This window comes from Anoplophora glabripennis, unplaced genomic scaffold (genome assembly GCF_000390285.2).
Source record: "Anoplophora glabripennis isolate ALB-LARVAE unplaced genomic scaffold, Agla_2.0 scaffold97, whole genome shotgun sequence".
NCBI classification, from domain to species: domain Eukaryota; kingdom Metazoa; phylum Arthropoda; class Insecta; order Coleoptera; family Cerambycidae; genus Anoplophora; species Anoplophora glabripennis.
Window position 1 is genome coordinate 79,455 of NW_019416215.1, and position 24,153 is coordinate 103,607.

Sequence of the window (24,153 nt, forward strand, 5' to 3'; positions counted from 1 at the left end):
TTCGTGACCTAGTTCGATAATCGTTAGGAAAAATACGTTCCTCACCCCTTATGTCAACACCCACAATCGTTGCTATTGTTAACAATCCCCTTATACATATAGAGTGTACCCTGGAAATTTTACACTGAACAGAAAAGTTTCTATTAATATATGGTCGTAAAAGCTTCCTTACTGAGGCAAATATGAAAAACCTGTAGAAATTACCTTTGTATGGTCTAGCTCATATGATTGGCTTGAATATTAGATTTACAACTGATTAGGCTGGCTTTTAATCTCATCGACCAAAAATTTAAATGACCAGAAGTTTCACTAAAAGGAGTTTTATAAAAAAGTGTTGCTTCCTATAATCTGAGGGAAAAATAAGCTGAAATTATTTTTAGAGGTAGGAATTTATTTTCATCCTAACATTTCCTATATGATCCCAAATTTAGAATCTAAATCTATAAAGGTATAAATAAATATCCAATAAATGAAAATAAAGCTCTCTTTAAGTTTCAATGTGTCACTTCTATTTGCCCTTTGAGATGACGAGAGCATTTTCATTTAAAAGTAATCCGAGTAAAAAATTAAATAACTCAAGTATTTTGAGAAAACCTTTTCTGAATAGCAACGCTTTTTTAAATAAAAAAGTAACGCCAGTAGAGATATTCTGAATGTTTATTCATCAATTAATAACGAGAACTATAACAGTTGTGGAATTAATAATAAAATAATTGAAATAACAGCAATTCTAAATTATGGCGAATGCGCCGCGTGCAGAAAGTCATTTTGCATTATTCTAAATGCAAAGCAAATTTAAATTATATTTCTAATTAATAACATGGAAGAACCAATTATAGATGTTTTATTTAAGTAGTTTAATTGTTTTAATTAAATTTATATTTGGTTTGAATCAAATATTAGGATTTTCCCTTTTGAGCAGGATATGAGCTTCAAACTTATTATTGGTTTAGTAAAGATCAACTTCAGTGAATATTTTTCTCTTCTATAAATAAACCATATTTAGGTATATAATTTTCGTTTATACATACAACTTTACTAATTTTTAACTTCAGTAAAATGAAAGACTTTTTATATATATTTATTTATATATAAATTGTTTAATTTTTTTGGAAAAAATGTCTGTTTCATATAAAACATCTCATAATCTCTTTCCTTTCCGCAGAGCAGCTTATAAACATAAAGTAGAGAACCCACAACGCTCTGTTGCGTTGCCAGTTGCATACATTTGATTAGCAATATTGAGAAGTTTGCTTAATAGTGTTTTGCATTTCTATTGAATATTGGGCATAAATGATTTTTCTGCATCTACCATAGCTATCTATTTGGAAATAAATAATAATATTTAAAATATTATTTAATAAAAATTTTTTGTAAGTGTAGTGACGAAAACTGTAATTATATTTTAATTTATATGATTGATCTATCTATGAAATAGATAGCAAGAAAATTTTTTCCATTCGTACTAAATATCTTTATTAATAACTGTAGTTTCAAATGCAACAAATATTATAAAATAAACTTCATAGTACTATAGATAACAAAAATATTATTTCAAATGCACAATTAAATTACTATCGTTTATAAACCAATATTAATTGATCTCTGATGTCAGCTGACCTAATGACAATATTCATTAAAATTGTATTTATCACAATAATAGTAGCATATCACATTTAAGTGAGTACACATTTGCTCAATTAGAGTTGATTGTTAATTAATAACAAAAATTATTTCAAGGTTACTATGAGTACGCAGTATGGTCCATTATAACTAGTTTAAAGAACATAATTCGGGAATACCATAGTACTTAAAGATATTTACCGTTAATTAAATTTTAGATTAGGTCTGGCCTCGTTTATACGGAGGTTTATTGAAAGTCTATATAAATTATTATTAGATCTAAACTACGTGAGAGGTAGGTAATCATCGATTAATTTGAAAAATTACGTTTGCTGGATAATGATTTTTCTACAGGGTGTCCCATTTAATTTGCCGGACTGAAACAGATGGAACAGCATTTGACTTCAAGAAAAAGGATGTTTAAATTCGCATTTAAAAATCAATATATTAATTTTATATCTTAAAATGATATTTTCTTTTGTACATGTACTATTTTTACTGTTAACATTTTTATTTTTGATAATAAGTTATAAGAAATGTATTTGAATGTGTTTAGTTACATATTATGTCTCTATTATATTTATAAGAAAATTGGTACATAATATGAAAAATATTATACAATTGATTTCAGTATTTGTTTAAATTTATCTTTCTGAATATCTACTTTATAAGTGTTCGTAGAAAATGGTTATTAAATGCTTAACAGTATTCTGTAGGTAACATTTATAAAGTTTATCTATAGACTGCCCTGCATATGAAAATAATTTTACATCATTCTGCTATTGGCAACCGAAAAACATAATTTCCTTCTTAAAATGAATCTTCACTTCCGCCATAGATGTGCATTCACATCGTTGTACAGATACTCTCGCTTTCTGGCAATCGTCCTTATACTTTTCCTTCTCCCACAAAGATCTTTCGTGGGTATTTGCTTTATGATAGTGGCTGTCATTTTCATAATAATATAATTTTAATGACGACACATTTAATAATAGAAAGCTGTATACTTCTAAATAAATTTTATGGCTTAAGCAATAAGGAAGAACATATATACTAACCGATTTTTTTCATGTACACGAAAATAGACTAAATGGAAACAGTTTTGCTTCTTTTTTAAAATTTTATTTTCCACCTTAATCTGTAGGACTATAATTAATTTTTTCGGTCACATGTTACAGATTAAGTTTTTGTCATTAAATGTGCAAAAATTATTTTAAAACCGTTGGCATGTGAAGCATTTTCGACTGTATGTAACTATATATGTATATTAACACTTGACATGGATTTGAATTGTCAGGATCATCCTATATCCCAGGTGAGTAACAAACTTAAGGAAACTTATTTGGAGAGTGTCCAAACAGATATTTAGAAATGCTCGAAGGTTACGAAAATATTAGAGAATTTGTATTTATAGCAATCTTGGAAATTATTTTTCGTTTTGTTAATACAAATTTTCTTAGTTAGTCACCATATAACCTAAATATTTTATTGGCATTAACCTAAAATAAATTAATTATCAGTATAAATATTTTTGTTTTCAATGCTCATCTTAAAAATGTTTTAAAATTTGTCGCTTTAAGTTACTGTCAAATAAAATATAAAATAAAGTATCGACATTTAACAATAATTTTAGTAGGAATAGTATGTTTCGCAACAGATGAAAATGCGGTTTTCTCGTGGATGAGGAAATTGTACACAATCGAACCAATAGCGAGTAGGACAAGTTTAAATTCAATATGTTCATTAAACGCTTTGAAAATTGTAAGTTTTGCATTTTGCGGAAAGTAGCAAGGGGTAAATTCCTACTGCACTGCTTTCTTCAGACTTTTAACGATTTAGTTTAAAATTGAATTTGCCACAAAAATTTCCTAAAAAGCAAATTCGGATACCGAGATGTTTATGGGGACCATTTTTCTTCTATCTTTATCATATTCCTTTTAACACTACATATTTTTTAACACAAGATTGTGTTAAAGTTGCTTAAATATACCTCAATATTTTTAAATATACAGGGTGGCCCAATTAAAACAGTCAACCTGAAATAATTTCATTGCAACAGGTTTTTCTGGAAACCTCGGAAACAGGTCGATTTGGCTTTCAAGGGAGACATCTTTTGAATCATAAATTCATGGATGTAGGGCCATCCCCCTAAACGGGGCGGGGTGGCAACCCCTTCAAAAATCTTAAATGTCAGGGGAGGTTAAGTGGCACATCATTTTAAAGGTATTTCAATTCTCATTACAAACATGCTGAAATTTTTTTATTATGCCTGAAAATTTATGAAAAAGAAACTGTTGGAAGTATCGGTGAAATAAATCGAAAAAATACTTGAAATAGTATAAAAAAACTCACCGAATAATGAAATTGTGAAAAATGAGGTTAATCATCGAAGTCTTCATAAGGTCATGGGTTTTATTAGAATTTTATATGTAGTTTTGTTCCGATTTTACATCAACCAGAATTGTCTAGGTAGTGAAATCCGTTGATTTGTTATTATTCGCTATTTTGAAGTAAACTATTGAAATTATCATGGTTACCTCACTGCAGATAGAATTGAAATTGTCACTCTTTATTTGTGAAATGGCCCGGAAACTGCAAGAATTTGTGGAGATTCTTGAAAATGACGATTAGATCTCAGGGAATGAAGTATTTTTTCAACAGGATTGCGCTCCGCCACACTATGCAGCTGTGACTTTTTGGATCAACATTTTCCAGAACACTGGATTAGTAAAAGGGGTTTCATTGAATGGCTTCCAAGATCGCCTGATTTAACACCATTGGACTTTTATTTATGTGGTCATTTAAAAAGTGTTATTTATAAAACGAAATCTACCTCTTTAGACGATTTTAGCCACCGAATAGTGGTAGCACGTGATGAAATAAACCCTAAAATGCTACAAAATGTTCGGGAAAATGTAGAGCAAAGGTTTTATTACTGTATGGAATTAAATGGGTCGCAATTTAAACACTTAATTAATTAAAATTTGTTTGAAAACTCTTTTTCTTTCGATTTATTTCACCGACACTTTCAACAGGTTTTTTACATTAATTTTACGGCAGAACAAAAAATTTCAGTATGTCTGTAAAGGGATTTGGAATACCTTTAAAATTTTGTGACATTTACCCCCCGTGCCATTTAAAATTCTTGAAGGGGTTGCCACCCCGTTTAGGGTGAAGACTCTGCATCCATGAATTTATTCCGGAAAAACCTGTTGCATTGAAAATATTCCTTAAGTTCGTCCGTAAAAGCCCGTAGTTGTTGTTTTTGACATTAAATGACAGTGAAACACTTGTAAGTATCTAAATAATTCGTATATTTTTATTTGTTTACTATTTAACATTCCGCAGGTTTTAACAATGTATATTTGATTCAGATTTTAATCTAATTAATCTTGAAAACAATAAATTATGAAGACATTTATTGGTCGGTAGTATTTTAAATTGACTAAATCACAAAAATTCATAAATATTTTTTTTTTTACGGAAGCTAGGTACTTCGTTTACGTCAATACAGTGATACGATGGACCTAAAATACTTTTATTTTATTGAAACTGCAGGGTATTTTGGTTACCTGTGAGTTGACACAATAAATTTTATCTTGGCAGACTTTTATACCAAGTGCGACTATTTTTAGTGGTCATCTACGCCCATATTTTTGTTTTTCACGAAGTCAGTTTGTCCGAAATTGCGATCCGGCCTGGTTGAGTGCGTGAGGCTGTCTCGAATGCTCGAATTGAGGTTGAATTCATCAAAAGAGTGAAAAACGTCATCGGTTCGAAATGGGTTACTTAATGCACGATCTGTTAACAAACAGGTATTTATAATTATTTTTTTTACGACGCAACGGAACAGCTGCTGACAAGAAGTTTATAACATAACTGTTCAAATAATGAAATTGTCTGCATTCACGCAGTGCATCAGATAGGTTTCTAATTTGTTCCAATACGTTAATGACGAACGTAAATTGTGTATTGTAATGCTAATTCGTCGGTGTAAGTGCGTTGCTCGGTTTTGTTGTAATGTAATATTAACCTTTTGTAACTCTGGAAACGTAACTTATTATGATGGTCATTTGCAACATTACGTAAAATTTGCAAGAGCTACCCGTAAGATTAATTTATTAATTTTTTCTTACATCTGTAAAGGACCCCGTACTTTTCTTATGGAAAATGACTTTCGGGGAATTTTCTTGAAATTTTGCAGGTTGATAGTTTTCAATATGTAGATCAAAAGTCTCAATGGGCGCGAAGCCCTATAACCCCCCCCCCAAATCCACCCCCTTGGGGCTAGGGGGATATAACTGATTTCTGAATGTGAAACAATTTTTATTCTTGAAGTCCAACTAACGGCTACCCCAAACAACTACCCCTAACTAACCACTATATTTAACTTTAAGGTGGCCATATCCCTGGCCGATAAATAGTCAAATTTCTGGCATTTTTAGGTACTGAAATCTTGAAATATAAAACGTGTAGAACAAAAGTAAGCCCAAAAATAAAATCATTGATGTTCTGTTTATTCATTGTTACTATTTACTCAAATTAAATAATAACTTAAAAAAAGCGTTTGTAAAACATGCGTTTGCTGTTATCTTAACCCCACATTTTAAGAAATATTTCACATACTTATAAATAAAAGTAAACCATTTTATATGTAGGACTAAACAAATATATTGTAACGAATTGGAAGTATACACAAAGAATCACGAATGAAAAATTACCTGACCAAACTTTGAATCGTATATATAAAAATTAACTATTATTATAGCAACAACAAAATAGTATAAAATTGTTAATATAAATATTTTGAATATAAAGCTAGTAACAATTAAGGATATCACATAGTATAAAATTAATAATTTTAATTTAATTCACAAGTACAAAATAAATTTTTCAAAAGAATGCATGACATCGACACTTGTTAACACTCAGTACATTGAGAAAACAGAATTTAAACCTAGAGTGACGCATATCAAATAAAAGCCCAAAATCTATAGATGAATCTGGTATACAAATACTGGGAAGACGAGTAACTGCATAGAACATATCTCAATTGAACTTAAGTCATAATATGAAAATTTTATCAATTGTCAAATTAAATTATAATTTTTCACATATGTCAAAACTAAAGTTGGCTTTACAAGTACCTGGAGATGACCTATAAAAAAAAACATAAAATAAGGAATATTTTAATAATTAGTGATAGAATTGTATGTTAAAAAAAAGACATTTATAAAAAATGTATTAGTTATAGTTTATAGCTTTCAGTGGCCCCATAAATGGTATGCTGGACATTTACGTAGCTTCCAACAAGGAAAAATTCAAATTAGCAAATACCAGGTACCTAAAATAAAAACAAAGTGCACTATAAACAAAACAGATAGCTATAATCTATAAATGATACTTTTCTATCGCATCAAACCTTAGAAAAAGGATGCAGAATAAACTATAGAACTTACTTGAATAAAAATAAATACAAGCAAATCAATCATATGTCTAAAAACTTCTCAAAATCCAAGAGATCGAACCTGCTTATCATTAGGAACAGCCATGTTTAATTAGAGTTGAATTTTCTGTCACTAAACAAGAGATTATACCCTGTAAGATAGGCAAAATGCAATACAAAGAGATGTATTCAAAATTGAATAATTTAAATTAATTGTTAATACAGTAAAATTTTTCTTGAATTAAAAACAATCTTTGTGTTGTATTTAATTGTATTAGATTAGAAAAGATAACAAAATTAATAAAATATTCTTTATTATTGTTAAGGAAGATATTCACAATTTGAGTTACAAGTTGCAAGTTTTAAGTCAACCCACAAAATTTTTGGAATAAAGATTGCATTAAAGTTTAATCTCTATTTTTTTGGTGTGTTGCATTGTACTTGTTTGTGGATTAAAACCGACTCCTGAGATCACTAATAATAAAACAAGCATCTAACATCAACTGGCAAGGGAAAAGGTTTGTATTTAACATTCAGCAGCTAACCAACATAAAAAAAATATTTACACAAATAAAACAAAGAACACAACACACAACACAAACAAACACAACTTTGGCAAAACAATTATATTTCACAACAATATGTTATAAGAATATTTACATGTGGAGTTATATATAAAAAAGTTGTATTTTCGTAAATTTCAGTACCTAAAACTTTGATGGTTTGATCGTTTTTGCACCTGTTTATTCGTTTTACTGCGGCGTCTTTGAAAATACACAGATGTCATGACATAACATTCCCGTTATTTGATAAGCTTCAAATTATTAAGTTATTAAATTACTTAAATTATTTGTCTTTGTGGAAAACACTATTTCAAGAATATGGCGCCCTTAAAGGAAGAAAATCATTCCCAACTATTAAGTTTCACATAAATTTAAATAGTACCTTAAAATTTAACACAATTTTTTAGTTTATTATTAACTGAACAACATAAACTGAATTATTAAATTCAGGGGTAGTTACTATGTCTAACTTTGAAATTGATAAGATAGCATCTACTCCATCATACCTTTATGAATATGAGTGCCTATGACTAATGTCTCAACGTCTACGTCTAAGTATTTACTTCCCTAGTTACGCCTTTAACATTCATACCGCAAACGCAGGAACCAAGAAGATGCCACCGAGACAAACGTTTTGTTAATATTTAATCGCGCCATAATACATTCCTTAAATTTATCAATTAAAATTCAGAGTACACTAGAGAATTATAAAGAAAAATATTTGTCGACTACCAAGAGTGTACGTGTTCGTAGGAGCTTATTAATTTACTTTTCAAAAGTAAATTTCCAAGATTCATCAATCACATTGCTGTTCAAAAGTGAAATACGTTGGCAGCTGTCAGCTGTAAGCAAATGTTGTTCATTTACATATTGTCAACGTGAAGTATTTTAGAAATTCACGGATTTTCTTCATAATTCTCTGTGGGATGTTGCAGTTCTGAAATGATATATGCCTGCTACTCAGTATTTGTTTTAAATACAAAAATCAATAAATTCCGATGATTAAGAAGAAATAGAGCTTTGGACTGTGTTTATTATAACTTTTTTAGAATTCGGGAACGATTGTTCTTATTAAATTCCAATTTACAAATAAATTGCTTTCAGGTAAATTCATTATTTGTGTTAAGTGTTAAAGGATTTTTTATAAATGGCGGATATGCATTTATATGTGTGGAAGTGCCAATGGGAATGGACTCGAAGATCGTTGTCTGTATGCTGAGACGTCAGCAGCTACAAGTTAATCGAATATTTGGTAAAAACTCTAATGACTCTAGAAAACCTGAATTAGTTTTTACATACTCAAACCCAACGTAGAAGAGCAAATTTTTGAAGGAAGTGGGAGAAAACCCTAGAACTAATGATTAGGCGTAGCTCGTGTAGTTATTACCCACCGTTGGGTTATAGATGGGTTCCAATAAAACTCTCAAACAATCCTATTTTGGTAGCATTCATCTTTTTTACTGATGAGGCAGCATTAACTAGAGACAGATTTCTAATTTTCATAAGACGCAAGTCCACCAGAATCAACCGTTAAAACCATACAGGTGTTACCGCCATTATCTGAATAAGCGCCACTGAATATCAGGCGTGATTTGTGGTTCATTCACGATATTGCTCATTTCCCATTACTACTTAGGGAATACCTAAATGAAACCTACGAACAAGGGTGGATTGGATGTGGTGGGTCGGTTCAATGGCCACCTAGACTTTTTGACCTATGTATGCTGGATTTTTTGTATGGTATATGCAGAATCAGTTAAGAACGTGCAAGTTCTACAACAACCACTAGAATAAGGTTACAACACAATTAAATTAGTTCTAGTTTATTAAAACCTATTGTTGCTAGTAAAATCTTATTTTTTTGCAAATACATAGATTTCCTTATATCGATCGTATTTTTTATCATTAAGAAGTATTAATCGTTTTTTACGTATTACTTATTACTTTAATCGTATTTATGTTAATTATACTATTTGATAAGGTGCAGGTAAACACTCATAAACTATTATAGTGAGTAAAGAGCATGTCTCACGCAAACCCAGGCAAGCGCTGATATATTCGTTGTTCCGCAGAGTGGATAAGTTTTGCGCCTCTCGCTCAAATGAGATTATGGCATGGTTAACATGTGAATAACTTATTACAGTATCGCGGTTTTTCCTGAAATGGTCAACCGCTAAGCACATTATCAAAGAGACGGGTTCGCGTACGGACACGGAATAGAATAGCCGTTAAGGCAGTCCGGTTTCCACACTTCCAGAATTGCCCAGTTGTCGAGATTGATCTGTATTTGTCTATATCGACTTTTTGCCCTCTATATTGTTACTGGAATTCAGTATTTAGCGCTTTGTCTCTATTAGACATGTTTCATTGCGTGTTGTGTACATAACTCAAATCGCTTGCAGTACCTGTGATTTTCATGTTAGCATTAAGCGCTGTTAGCGCTCAGCGGATCTTTATGAGATCGACAATTGAACATCTTGGACTAAAAAGAATTTATCCATACTAACAAGTGTAAAATAAATGTTACTATTAATTACCAAACATGTATCATTCCTTCTTCAACAACTACCTAGTGTTACCTGAAATGAGTCGAGGCTCCCCAGACGCCAACTAGTTAGCATCCCAACTACCAGGTGTGTGAGTCATATTATTATGCCACCTACCTCAACACCACCCAGTATGTGTCAATCGAAGCGAAGGTTATTCGGGCGCTGGCCAGGCACCACTGTCACAAAGAACACCCTCTGTTAGTTTCGGCATCCCAAGCTATATTCTACATTAAATTACATTATCTCAAGAGCAAATAAACACTTGGCTGGCGCATTCCGTGTGAATAGCTGAGGTTTGATTCAAAGCAGCCACGATAGTTTTCATTACAAAATGATACATTATATTGATTCGTATTAATACAATACTTTAAAAATAAACAAGTGTTACACAAGGTTTTGAGTAATTACAAATATATTTTTTTTAAATGTAGCAAATACATATTAATTTAACAAATGAACATATAGCGGATATAGCACCTATATATTGGATCAACCAGAATGCTGAACGGAGGTTCATTGAAATCCTGCATGTAGGAATGAGAGAAGAATAAGGCCTAAAAATGGTGAAAGGAGCCTTCTGGATAGAGGCAAGAGGAAGTTGGCTGCGGAAACTAAAGTCACGTACCAATAAGGAGAATAGTAACACTTATGGGCAGACAGGCACATGGACATTGCAGGCTCTGGAAGCATCTGAGTAAAATTGTCTTTTTTGAATACCAGGCTCTGCATATTCTGCCAGGATGATTCCCACTGCCCATGTGTTGTATGAGAGCAGTATCTACTGTTAGGAAGAGAAAAATCGGATGCTAGATGCCTCATGAAAGAGATAATGCCAACGTTAATTAGAAAGCTAGAAACCATTGCATATATTTACAATTTATAAAATATTATTTTGTATATGTTCTTCTTTTCATGTTTGTGATGCTGGTTTATTTTGCGGAACTGCTTTGGTTAAAACAAATTGAGAAATATAGAGTTCTCATCTTTATCATTATTTATAAAATTTTGTTTCCTTTAAACAGTTCATTAAATTTATTAATTATGGTTATCAACATCACCTAATGATATAGAAAAAGTTGTCGCTTATAGGATCGACCTTATAACCTACTTAGTTATATAACTAACGTAACTATATAAAAAAAACATTTTATTTTTTACGTTGGCGTATTTGTAGTTATCTAACATTAGGTATTATATAATATTTTTTTCTTTTTAAAACAATCCATTAAAAGTATGTTGTAGGAATTTCAATACCAGTACTATGTAAATATATTCCGGATTAGATACGTTTGCAAAAAAGTTGTATTTATGTACGCCATTTAGAATTTCCGGTCATAAATAACAACCACTTTACTCGCTAATCTGATTTTTATAATCCGTCAATTAAAATGCATTATTAATTGATATACTCGGTTTCTAACACGAACCAGTTTTGGTACGATAATACAACATTAATAATAAAATTAATAAAGTGTTTTGACACAATATGAATTTCGGATGCTTTTTCATTATTTATTCTTTTTTTTACTATAGTAGTCCCGTTTTGTTTAAGTATATACAAATTTTTTGACACGAAAAGTAATGGTTCTACTTTGAAATTAAAAAAAAATGGAGTAAAGCTGAAAAATTATGTGACTATAAATATGTCGTCTTTGCACAGTAGTTACAAACTCATGTATTTTTCCAACTTTCTACTACTAAAATATGTGCGATGCCCTAGATAGGTATACCTATTAGTAGAAAATCTCATAAAAATCTGAATTACCATAAAAATTTAAAAGAAATTTAATGGTTAGGTATTTTAGTACCATGGTGACAAATCGCTGTGAATATAACATATAAAATTAATATCTGACTGATAGTGGATAAGTTAGTCACAACAGGGAATTAAATTTAAGTTGGGAAAATTAACAAACAACATTATAATATTTCTATTTTGATATGCTTAGTAAATAATTAAATACAATGAGGCTGAAGATCATTTTAGAGTAGTCAGGATTCAATTAGTTCGAATTGGTTTGGTTACGTAAATCAGTAGTTACATATAAAAATTTGTTTTTTCATAAATGTATTCACTTTATGCATTGTGAAATAAAAACGTAATAGATTCAATTATTTCAATAATCGTGTTTTCCATACTACATTTTATCGCGTTTTTCACATCGACTATTGCGATATATTGCTTCACTGCCCTTGACTTTAAAAAAATGTCTTGGTAATATCCAATTTAAAATTTTTGCGACATAAGGTTTATTAAGTTTATTAATTCAAAAATATTACAATATTTAATTGCAGGTATTACTAAAAGCAGCTTAACTTGCTTGACACAACTACGTCGTGTCACACATTAAATTAATAGATAATTTTACTTTTTTACTTGTTGAATAAACTTATAACTTCGGAGCCAATTTCTATCCTGCTAACGTTTTCATACAGGTATGTTCAGTGAGTTTTTCCAAGTAAATACCATGAAGATAAAATAATAAACAAAAACTAAAACGTCATACCTTTCACCTTTTTCGAAGAGACGATCATGGACTTCTGGAATTAGTGAGCTTAAGATCTATGGTCATAGGAAGTGATGGATTCCTACCAGCTAAAAATTCCACCCTTTTCCTCATCATTGAGCGGTAACAGACCATTGTGACTACATCTTTTTTATATAGTTGTTCTCGTTCTTCGGTATCAGCTGTCATCACTTTTAATATTTCTCGAATTTGGGCCGATTCAAATCTCTGCACATGCATGCGAATATCGTGTAGTCTGGATCAACGAACTGCCTACAGTACATGCACTTTGAATTTTCCATGTTACCGACCTAAGTGTGTTGCCTGAAGATCTCGGAACCTCAGAGGCATTGTTTCAAGTTCAAGTTTTTGTTCTTTATGCCGTTCTGATATGACTATCCGAACGTTGTTGCCATGGCTCGATATTTCTGCTGTGCCTGTTATTGTGCGCCACATTTGAAGTTTCTTTTGTACTCTTGTGTAAAGTGTCTTCTTTTTATGATCATGAGGAGATCGACTGATGGAACCCTCCAGACGTCACTCTCAGGAAGAGGTATTATTTCAGGAGGCAGTCATTTATCAGATTTGTGCACTCCCTTCATCCCTCAGCCTCTTTGACCACTTTTAGAAAAACTGGACATTTCGTACAGTTCAATTTGCGTCCTTCCTTATTTATTAAACTTTTCATTTTCACAGTTCCTTGGTGCATACTCTTCCATAATCGTGTCACAATACGCTTTTCCTTTCACTGTGCAAGACTTAGCTTCGTATCCCGCTGTTCTATAAAGAAATCTTCCTAAGAATTTATCACCTCCCTTCTTTTCCATCTGATTTAGACCTCTCCTCTTTTTTCACCTCTTGAAAGTCATACTTTCTGAGATTGATAGAAAGGCCTTGATCCTTTAGGACTTCTTCAACTAATCAGTTACTATATTATCTTACAGAATGCTAAGTCTTATATAAACGCCGGAACCTACGCCTTGATTCATATTTACTATTACTTTCTCTGGATTTACGTGTTAGTTTATAAATAAATCAAATTATAGTGGACGTTGATAAACAATACAAAGCAATTTTAATCAGTGACTGCTATAGATTTCCATTTAGTACACATTCCGTTGTGAACATTAATATGGAGACTCAGGACATGAATTTTAATTTCACACATTTGTTTACTGCAGAAAAAAGAAAACTGCCCGGAAATCACAGGAAATATACAATATTCATGCCAATTATTGGTCAGGGTTTCTCTTGTTGACATTGCTCTAGTTAGCCTCGCATACGATGATATGGAAAGTGTTTTAATTGCCAGCATTTATCTATTTTTCCACATATCGATATCGCTGATATTAATATATCACGTCTTTCTACTTTCTTAAGTGTCCTGGAGATCCACATCAATAATGTTGTAAATGAGAAAAGATGACAGAAAAATCAACAACTGTATATTTTCTGTGTTTCTGTTTGAATGTTTCGGTTTACTGTCATTGCTCCTAAGTTCAAATTTCTAAGATAAAAATTACATGTTCATCATCAATTCGTTACACTTTAATAGCCAACTGACCATTGTACTTAAATTAAATTTAAAATAATAATAATATATTTACTTGCTTATCTCGACAGGGTACAAAAAGTAATATTCAATTGCAAACCCTTAGAAAACATTCTTTAATGTTAAGCAAATAAAAAAATTTGCTGAGTGAGCCCATTACAGATAGTGCTTATATTTAATTGGAACTGTATTCGTTTAACAAATTTTTTCATATTGTTATTTACTACCAATGTCAGTTTTATTTTTCTTTTTTAAAGAACGCAATATTTACGAAGAAGAGCTTTTGAGACAAATGACCTTCGCAGTACTAAAGACAATAGTTCGACTTATAGTCAGTAAAAATTTGGAATTTTTTTATCAATTAACAAAAAAATTACGACGAGTTAAAGTGAGAGTTATCAATTTTGTAGGCAGAAAACCGTGATTTTTTCAACATTTTCATTAATAACTAAAAAATAGGATAACGATACCAACTGAAATTTTAGCACACAATAGAGTAACAGTGAGGATATATATGGCCCAAATTTCAAATTTTTTTGCCCCTACGTTTTCTTAATATCGGTTTCCAAACTCGGGGTCTATTTCATTTATTTCGATAGTAGAAGGGTACTATATTTCCCGGACCATTATAGTTCAAAAAGTCTAAGGAAGTCACTGACTTTTAATATTCTGTTAGTTGTCACAGAAGAGTAGCAATTGACATTTTTTTTATGAACTTAAATACGCTGTATTTTTGTAAGGAGGCATTTTGGAACAAATATTTATTTGACCAATTATGTTTTGGCGAGAAGATTTGGTAAAACTTTTTACACCCAATTATGACTTACCCTGTATACAGAAACTGAAGATTAAGATATAAAATTTGTTTCCAGGTAAACTTAAGTCAAATCATGCAGGTTTCAGGGGCCTAAAAATCAAATTGTTAAATAAATCTTTATTTTAACAGAGACTCTATGTTAATGGTACACATTTGTTTATGCAACAGCTAGCCTACGAAACCTTGTATTTTCAAAAGTATTACAAACCCGTCGGGATTGATTTATGCTCGTAGAACGAATACGTCAAGTCAGAATTGTTACGGCAGGTTCCGACTCCTCTTTGAGAAACCATCACGAACGTCCCGTTATAAGCAACTTTGCTCATTTAATTATTCAATGGGAGGTACAGTCAGGAATCAATTTACGAATAAATGAACTAGTTTAACACTTCTCGAAGCAGGTTATTTTTAAGAGGTACCTCGAACAAAGTAATAATGTAACTAATCAGTTAAGTACGATCTAGCTCTCCGGGTCATTCTTTACGTTGTGAAATGGTGACCGTTTTATCCCAAACTACAATTTTAGAAATAATATCTTTTAAAAAAGTAACAGGGGAAATTGTTCAGTGGGTCAGAAAATTGTTCTTACAAACATAATTGTGAAACGTACGTGCATGAATGCAACAATTTTTTTATACACTAGGCACAGAAATTAAGGGATATTAAAACAATCCCAAAATATTGCTTGATTTTCAAAGAGCTGTAACTTGTAGGGAAATGGTCGTAGAGAGAATTAAAAATAAGGAAATTGAAGCTTCGAGTGTCTAGTTTTCAGATCTGCAGTTTAAAATGTTTTAGCGTCAACAGTTTTTGAGTAATAATAAGAAAAACAATGGGAACAAAATTGTAAATTTTTGCTTTCTTTAAAAAGGCATATGTACTTCAAAAAATTTTTTTGGTAATTCCATCATAAAGCACTTTTAGATAATTTAATTTTCTTCAATTTGAGGGGTTCCGGAGCCTTTTACGATTATTTGTCATTGAGTAATGGTCAATCAAAGCAAAAAAAAAAACATTTTTGACTAGGGCATCAATTACTCGGGAAATAATGGTCGTACAGAAAATACAAGCAGGGTTTCGAAAACTGCAAAGTATTGTCTACAAATCGTCATTACGGTATTTTGATAAAAAAAAATTTTTCAAAGTGAAAATGTTGGTTGGAAAAAAGGTAAAAAATTGCATAGTTAGGGATATTTGAATAACTTGACATGACTTTGCAAATAGTGAATAAACTAAGGATATTGACTGTAACTTTTCAACCTCAAAGTGTCCTAAAGAAACCCTGATAATTACAAAACGCTGCGATTTTTTTTTCTTAGTGCCCGAAATGTTTAAATTTGTCGTTTTTGCTGAAATGTAATAAGTAATTTTTCACTTTTTATTTATTTTTTTTAAGTAAAAACAAGCACAATATGCTTATACGTTTTAGAAAATATCTCATTATTAAAAGAAAGTGGAAAACTCTGATATTCCCACAATTCTATTTGTATTTTTTTTAACTTTCATTAATTTGTACAGCCTGCATTTTTGACACGATTTTGTTCTTTATTCTCTGAACCTCTCATTTTCAAGAGGAAAGGTAACAAATATGCTATCATTCATTAAAATATTAAGTTAATTTATTTTAGAAAAGTGACTAGTTTTCGAGCGAAAAATTAAAAATGAATGAAACTACCTTTCTACCATGTTGCTATGTTTCATGGGAGTATAAACTTGAAAACACTAAAAGTGTAATAAATATTCGGTCATAACCGCTGGGCGCAGGGTGATCCGATCGAAGAGATTTTGGTGTCACTGTGAAGTTTGGATTCCGTCGAATAGAAATTCGAGTATTCCATGAATATACTGGAGGCGATGGAAATGGTGGACCTCTATATTTTGGCTATTTTTATAAGACTTTGCCCATGTTTTGAAATAAATGAAGAATACCTGTTTAAAGAAACATCTTCAGAGTACTTATTTCAAAAATTTCAGTTTGATGGCATAACATTTGCTTATATTTAAAATATAAATATAAATATGTGGAGGTCAGTTAATTTTTACTATAAGTAATAGTAAAGAACTAGTTTTAACGTTAAATCAAGGAAACTATTCAAAGATAGAACCCAAACATAAATATCTAGATACCACTATGGTGCTCAATATCTCCCTTAGGAGTAATATTAGCAAACCAAACATAGTATGTCGTTTTGTTCTCATTTATATGCCCCCGAAAGATTAGTAGATACTTACCGAAAACTCTGTATAATGAGAAAGTCTACAGGGGTGAAGATAACACATAATTTTTCCTGTTGTATATTTTATTTGTCTTGTACTTTTAAAAATTAAATCTATGTAGTTATTAAAGTAAATAATATAGAGGATATGCGACTTCAGTTACATAAACAGATTTAACTTATCAACGGTAAATCATTACAGGTACCGTCACCATCTTTTTTGGACCATTTTGTTATTGAACGTCGAATTGGAACGACAAATAGCAAGTAATTTATTGACTTTTAAATTGAACCGTAAATGCTGTTTATACGTTCTAATTCACTATTCAAATCCATACAAAGCCAGTGTTGATGCAACTTCCTCATAAATAAACCTCCTGATGTTACATAGTAGGAAACAAACGGAATATTAATTTACAAATTTCACTTTGTAATTTTGAAATTAATATTTCTCTTGTATAAAATTAACCTGGATTTTGTTCTTCCACAATAAAAAGATGATGAGTTCCTAGGTTTTCGGGAAATTAATGCTTATTAATTAATCGCCACACGTCACAAGCGTCTGCGTTAACTGTATAATGCCTAGGGATACGTAAATATAAGTAAATAGGATTAACAATCATATAGTTAGTCTCAAAGACGTAGGTAATTTAAGATAAAAGAATCATAATTTTTAAAATTGCGTAATATTTCTAGTTTAACACGAACACTATATAAAATGATTTGATATAATTGGTAGAAAGATAAATATAAAGTATTATGTCCCATTTAATTTTAATTCACAGAATAATAATTACAAACAGTTTAAAAAAGCTAGATAAAAAATTACTGGCAGTTTATATTTTGAAATTATCGTAGCCCATATATTATATAATCTACCAGAACTTCAACTTAAATTACCCATGAAAATGCTTTGGGTATATAAAATTAAGTTGTTAGTAATTACTGTCTGCGTCAAGGACTGTTGAGATATAGAGACGCTTGAGTAAAAGTGTAAAAGTTAATACTCTTTTCACAAATTAGACAATCACTGTATATGGCGCCAACAAAGTATTAATCCATTGTGATATGTTATAGCGAAGTTTTACTTTCTACAACCCAAAATAATGGGAAACTTGGTCATTAAACTACCTGCCGCGACAAAAAATAAATAATAACCGTATACTTATAAAAATTATTTTAAATTTTTTAAGTACCTATCACAATACATCCCGATACTATGTATATAAAATCTAGTATGTTTAGACTTCATGTTTTTATTAAAAGTATTGATATTATAAATGAATGTTAAATTTTGAAATCCATAATTGGTTAAAATTATAAAATAAACACACCTGAATGTCAAAACTGACCAATTACATCTAATTAGGTATCTACCGCTAATTATTTCTAATGCAATATTTAACCTTATACCTCGTTTTATACTATCTTGCCTCCTCTGTGCAACTTCCACTTATGTGCAAACATTTAATATATACGAGCATATTATCTTGAAATTATCTACAACTTACCGCTATTAAGAATATTTTTATTTTTATATGAATTACTAACAGAAACGACATTTTCTCAAGTATAACATAAAAGGACTTATAGCAGCTGTGGTAATGTCAATCTGATCTCTAGAGCTTTTGATCTGGCATATCTTTTGAAAAGTTATTCGATTTATATAAAAAAATATTTGAAAGAAGATTGTTAAAAAAAATGTAACATGAAATATTTTAAATTTTACATGTGGGTCTCACCTGATTGTGCTAGGTATTCAAAACAGTTGTCAGGAGTAAGATTTTCTTAAAACCCCTAAGCCAAAGTGCTTTTGGTTTATCGTACTTAAAGGGAAAAATGCAAACACTGTTTATCAGTCTTGCTACTTTAGATTCCGTTTTGTTAATTTGTATAATTTACATAAACAAAAATAGGTTGGGACATACGCGTATAGCAAACATACTTTAGCTAATTGAAATATCGGCTTAAAATATTCAAGTAACTCTTTAGCCGCAATACCAATTAATTCCTATTAAAAATAATTGTTATATGTAATTATCTTCAAAGCTTATGAAAGGTCATGTCAAAAATAAAGGGGTGTATTGTATCAAAAATTTTGGAAATTGAGATAATTGTCAACAACTATGGCAGTTAGATATTTGTCATAAATCATTTTGACACCATTTATTGATTCAGTATATGAAGAATTTGCAAATATTCATCTAATGTGCAAAATGTAATGCTTCTGAAGCTGTTCGGACTTACGCCAACTGCTTTCCAAATAGAATAGAATTTGCATATTTGAAATGACCAAAAAACCCCCATACTATTATTCAGACAAAACACTAACAAAAATTTATCATGAATGTATGGATGCGAATAATTGGAAACTACTTAGTGGGACCACATATCAATGATGACGCTTTAAATGGACCTATATTTACTGCAAGAACACCTTAACCCGTTATTGGAAGACATGCCTTTAAATATTTGAAATAACATGTGGCTTATGCTCGATGCTGCACCATTCCATTTTAGCAGGGCAGTAAGGGCTTATTTAAATATCACATTTCCCAATCGATGGATCGGTCGAGGTAGTCCTTTTCCGTGGCTGCCTCGGTGTTCCGATCTTAATTCTCTCAATATTTTTCATCTTAAAAGTTTTGTTTATCAAACTAATATAAATAGTAGGGAGACGACGGTAGGACGGGTCTGCGTAGTAGAGAGTAACAGAAGGGAGATGTGTCGAAGGCGATATGTTTACACCTATTTGCTCTATTTGTAAAATTATTTGAGATACCTTTGATAATTAATGTCAGTGTCAATAAAGTTAGTTAGATGTTCTGTCAGTGCCTTAATCAAACGTTCGCAAAAACAAATCCATGACCCTAGCGAGCGGCTCCCCGTTGTTCTGCTATAAAGTGGCACCCAACGTGGGGCACAAACCCACGACCCTGAGATTAAGGGTCTCATGCATTACAGCAGAGGTGTTTGAATTTAAACTTTTTAATTTCCGTAGTATTTACCCTAATATTACATTATTTAATATTTGAGTACAGAAAAGAGTCCGTGGAAAATAGGAAAATTGTTTTCTCGAGGTATTTCTTTTGATTTCTCGATGAACGTAGTTTAAAATAATTTTTGTCAAAACTATCTTGAATCTAGAAAGCTTCTAAATACTTATTTTTTATCTCAGCACGACCATTTTTCACTGAGATACAGTCATTCAAATATCGTTAAGAAATATATGAATTTTTGTTGTTTCCTGAAAAAAAAAACATCAATTGGTCTTGTCAGTATCAAAAATTTATTTGAAAATTGTATATTTGCTGTTGAATTTTACTTCATGCCAAAAATGTTTCCAAGTCGTCTTAACTTATGTAAATATTCAGATAAAAAAAGTATTACAGACGATCGAATATTTGCTCTGTTCATTTCATAATGTCATTTAATTTCTTTCTCCACAATTCCAGGCAATTTTGTAGAAAATGGAAGAGAATCTGATGCACAATGAGCGGAATCATTCAGAATTGCATAAAATCTAGGTACAAGTCAAAAAATTTGGGCAAAAAATGACATTAATCTAACTCGTGACCTTGATTGAATGGAGAGTCATCTGCTACCTTTCATTAATGCATTCCATTGTCACCACTTGTCCCACCACACTTCGACAGTCCTTGAGCTACTAAATATAATATCTAATGTAGTTTGTATTAATTAAAGCAGAGTAAAAACAAAATAAGCTTTATTCCACAACCAAACGTTATTAAAAATCCATTTAAAGAAGGCGGTGATAATAGTATAGAGTAAAAACAAAATCACGATTTTAAATTACTAGTGGGCCGAGTGATGAGGACCACCTTCGTAAGAGAAAGTTAAAAAATTGGTTGAGAATTTCAGTTAGGTGTTAGGTTACTTATAAATTAATTTTTGTAAAAAAGCCTTAGTACGTGAAAAAAGTTAGGTATTCTACTTTCTTTCGCCGTTCAGGGTACGCATTAGTTACACTTTACCGAGCAATGTGTTACTGAAAATTAATTTGCATCTTTGTCATGGTTTTATAGTCTCTACGTTGGAGTATTACATCGTATGGTATTGAGACGGTCAGTGCCGTGATAGGAACATACTAACTGTGAATATTTAGTTTCTCCTACTACAAGACAAAATGTTGCTTGTTTTAAAATGTGGGTCAAATTAGATGTTGTACAGATTTGCCTTGAATTATAATGGATATCGATTTAGATTTAGATAACTCTTTACATTTGTTGGGTTGGCTTTGGAAATGCAGATAACAGTATTTAGGTATAGGTCTTCTTTAATATTTCTAACAAAGGTAAAGCTTTATATTCTTAGAATTATTATGAATACTAAAATATATTGAAACATCGGTTAATTTTTTGAAAAAGAAAGGAATGCATTTTTCCCAAAAACCAAAATTTTGTGTCAGTCAAGCAAATACAGTTCTCAAAATAAACCAACATTTATTTCTTATGAAATACCTTGTATATAATACTTTCTTGCATTTACATTGATGAAGTTTGAAGGGTATCTTTCTTACAGAAAAGGAGATATGATCAAAGGAGTTTACCATGAGTTCACTGTATTGGAGATTATTTTTAGTTTCAAAACAACTGATTCCAACGCATTGTGGTTGTGACACACTTTTCTAGCCATATCTCCGTTGTTATTATTATTAGAAATACAATATCAAAAGTTATAGTATTGTAATCTTGAGAAAGTTTTATTCAAGTGTGTAAAAATGTATTCCATTTAAGAAAACAAAAGTTTATTTTGATTTGTTTACGATGTTCATTTATTTTATCCAACACAAAATTTTGGTAGTGTGGAAAATTTATGAAAACTTAATATTATTTGCTTTTCAATATCCAGAAATAACAGCTGTAAATGTGTAGAAACGCACTACATTTTTTATAAAAAAATAAAATCGAGCTAGACGTAAGATAGCCACAATTTTCCAGTTCCTTCTGAATATGTGTCAAAATTAGGAGCAAAAAATTGTATTAAAGAATCTTTTGACTGTACCATAGTACCCAAATGCTTTATAGGAAAAAATACTATTATTTCGAGAATTAACAATCAAATATCTATTTAGGCATAACAATTTCGAATTATGTGCCTGCATAGCTATAGTGTGAGTGTAAGGAATACCTTTATTTGAACATACATACATACATACCTTTAACTTCTGGAAAAAGTACTGGGACACTTTGATTTTTATTTTTAAAACCAATTTTTTGACATAAATGCCAGGATATATAGATATATTTTTAAAAGTATTTTTATTGTCTACCCATACATCAGCAACCAATTTTTCAAATGGGTCTAATAAAATTAAAAAAAGCCGAATCCGAGATTTCTGGGAATTTTGAAAATTTATTCAAGTCACCAAAACCAATAATCAACAATTTTGTTATTATATAATTAAATATTTTATTGTAAAAAAAATAATTATATACCCAGGCTGACCTGAGCCCCTGACTTTATAACAAAAGGTCAAATTAATCCAAATTATCATGAAATAACATGTACTAAGTTAACAAATATTAATAAGTATTAAAACTTACTGAAGTGGGCATTTTGAACATCTTATAGTTTTGTATTTTTAATATCGTTTATTTTCTTATTAGTTTAATTCTTATTTTGATCTATATCTTTTGGTACTGAGGTTTATTCAGTTCATTTGTTTTTGTCTTGTAACAAATTATTCTTGAAATTAGTAAAACTGTGTTGGCATATTTACGAACAACTCTTTAATTCATATTAAATAAAAGTAAATGTGTTTTTTATTTTTTAGTTGCAAAACTCATTAATAATCTACAAAAATATACAGGGTGTCCCGGTACTTGATACAAAAAAAAATCGAGTGCAAATAGATGAAGTCAAAATAATATCAGTTCTTCATATATTTTTTTTTCATACGGGCCTTCGTTAACAAGTTACGGGCCCTCAAAGGAGAGAATTAAAAAAGTTATATTTATTTACAGTCTCTAAACTATTAACTTCAGTATGTGCTTTGGTGATCAATAACACATGGGTACAGTTTTGATGTTGTAAATGAAACAAACCATAATTTTTGCATACATGACGATCGCAATCTGCCTCTATCAAAAATAAGTTACCTGAAGAATTTGCCAACGATAATATTCTCTTAGTTCAACTCGGTAAAATTAACAGTTTAGAAAATATTTGTGATTTTATGTCACAGTGTACATCGAACGGCGCCTCCACCATTTTTTGTTTTTAATTTCTAATCGGATATAATTACTATGTTAGAACCGTACATATTTTTTTAATAAGAGCCTAGAAAGTTTTACTGTCTGCTAATATAATTTTCACTAATAAAATTTGACAAACACACTTTCCACATAATAAAATAGAAAAACAAAACAAGAATAAATTAAATGAGTTAAAAAATAATTTAAAAGAAAGAAAACTATCAAAACACATTTGTAATATGGGTACTCTCGACCTCCACACACTTTCCAAGTCTACCAATTTTATTTGTTTGCACACGAAAAAGCAGGCAAACATTCTGGATTGTTAACCATTGGGCATAGTCCGTCCCTGGCGTTCTGGGCATAACCAAGTTTCACTTACAATATCAAAAACAAGCTGTACGCATGTGTTATCGATCACCAAATTTGCATCATGCTGGAGTTAATAGTCTAGAATAGTTTACGAAGGCCCGTATGAAAAAAATTGATATGAAGAACTGATATTATTTTGACCTCATTTATTTGTAGTCGACTTTTTTGTATCAAGTACCGGAACGCCCTGTATATACCTATTTATACGTATAACTTGATTAAATGGAGCCTTTAAAAATTTTTGTGATACTAGTATTCAGTTTTATGCCATTAATTTTGTAAGACCCATC

General features: G+C 30.7%; 1 protein-coding gene across 4 annotated transcripts in view; it reads left to right on the forward strand.

Annotated features, from left to right (window-relative positions):
* The window catches only part of LOC108907322 (FH1/FH2 domain-containing protein 3), a 146,907-nt gene that overhangs the window by 78,873 nt on the left and 43,881 nt on the right, over window positions 1-24,153 (forward strand). The window contains exon 1 of one of the 4 annotated variants that reach the window (XM_018710953.2): window positions 5,313-5,438. The exons of the other annotated variants lie outside the window; for them this stretch is intronic. Coding sequence (XP_018566469.1) covers window positions 5,404-5,438 — 35 coding nt within the window. The 5' untranslated portion in view covers window positions 5,313-5,403. Of the gene's footprint in view, window positions 1-5,312; window positions 5,439-24,153 lie in introns of those variants that run through there. 4 annotated transcript variants of the gene reach the window in all.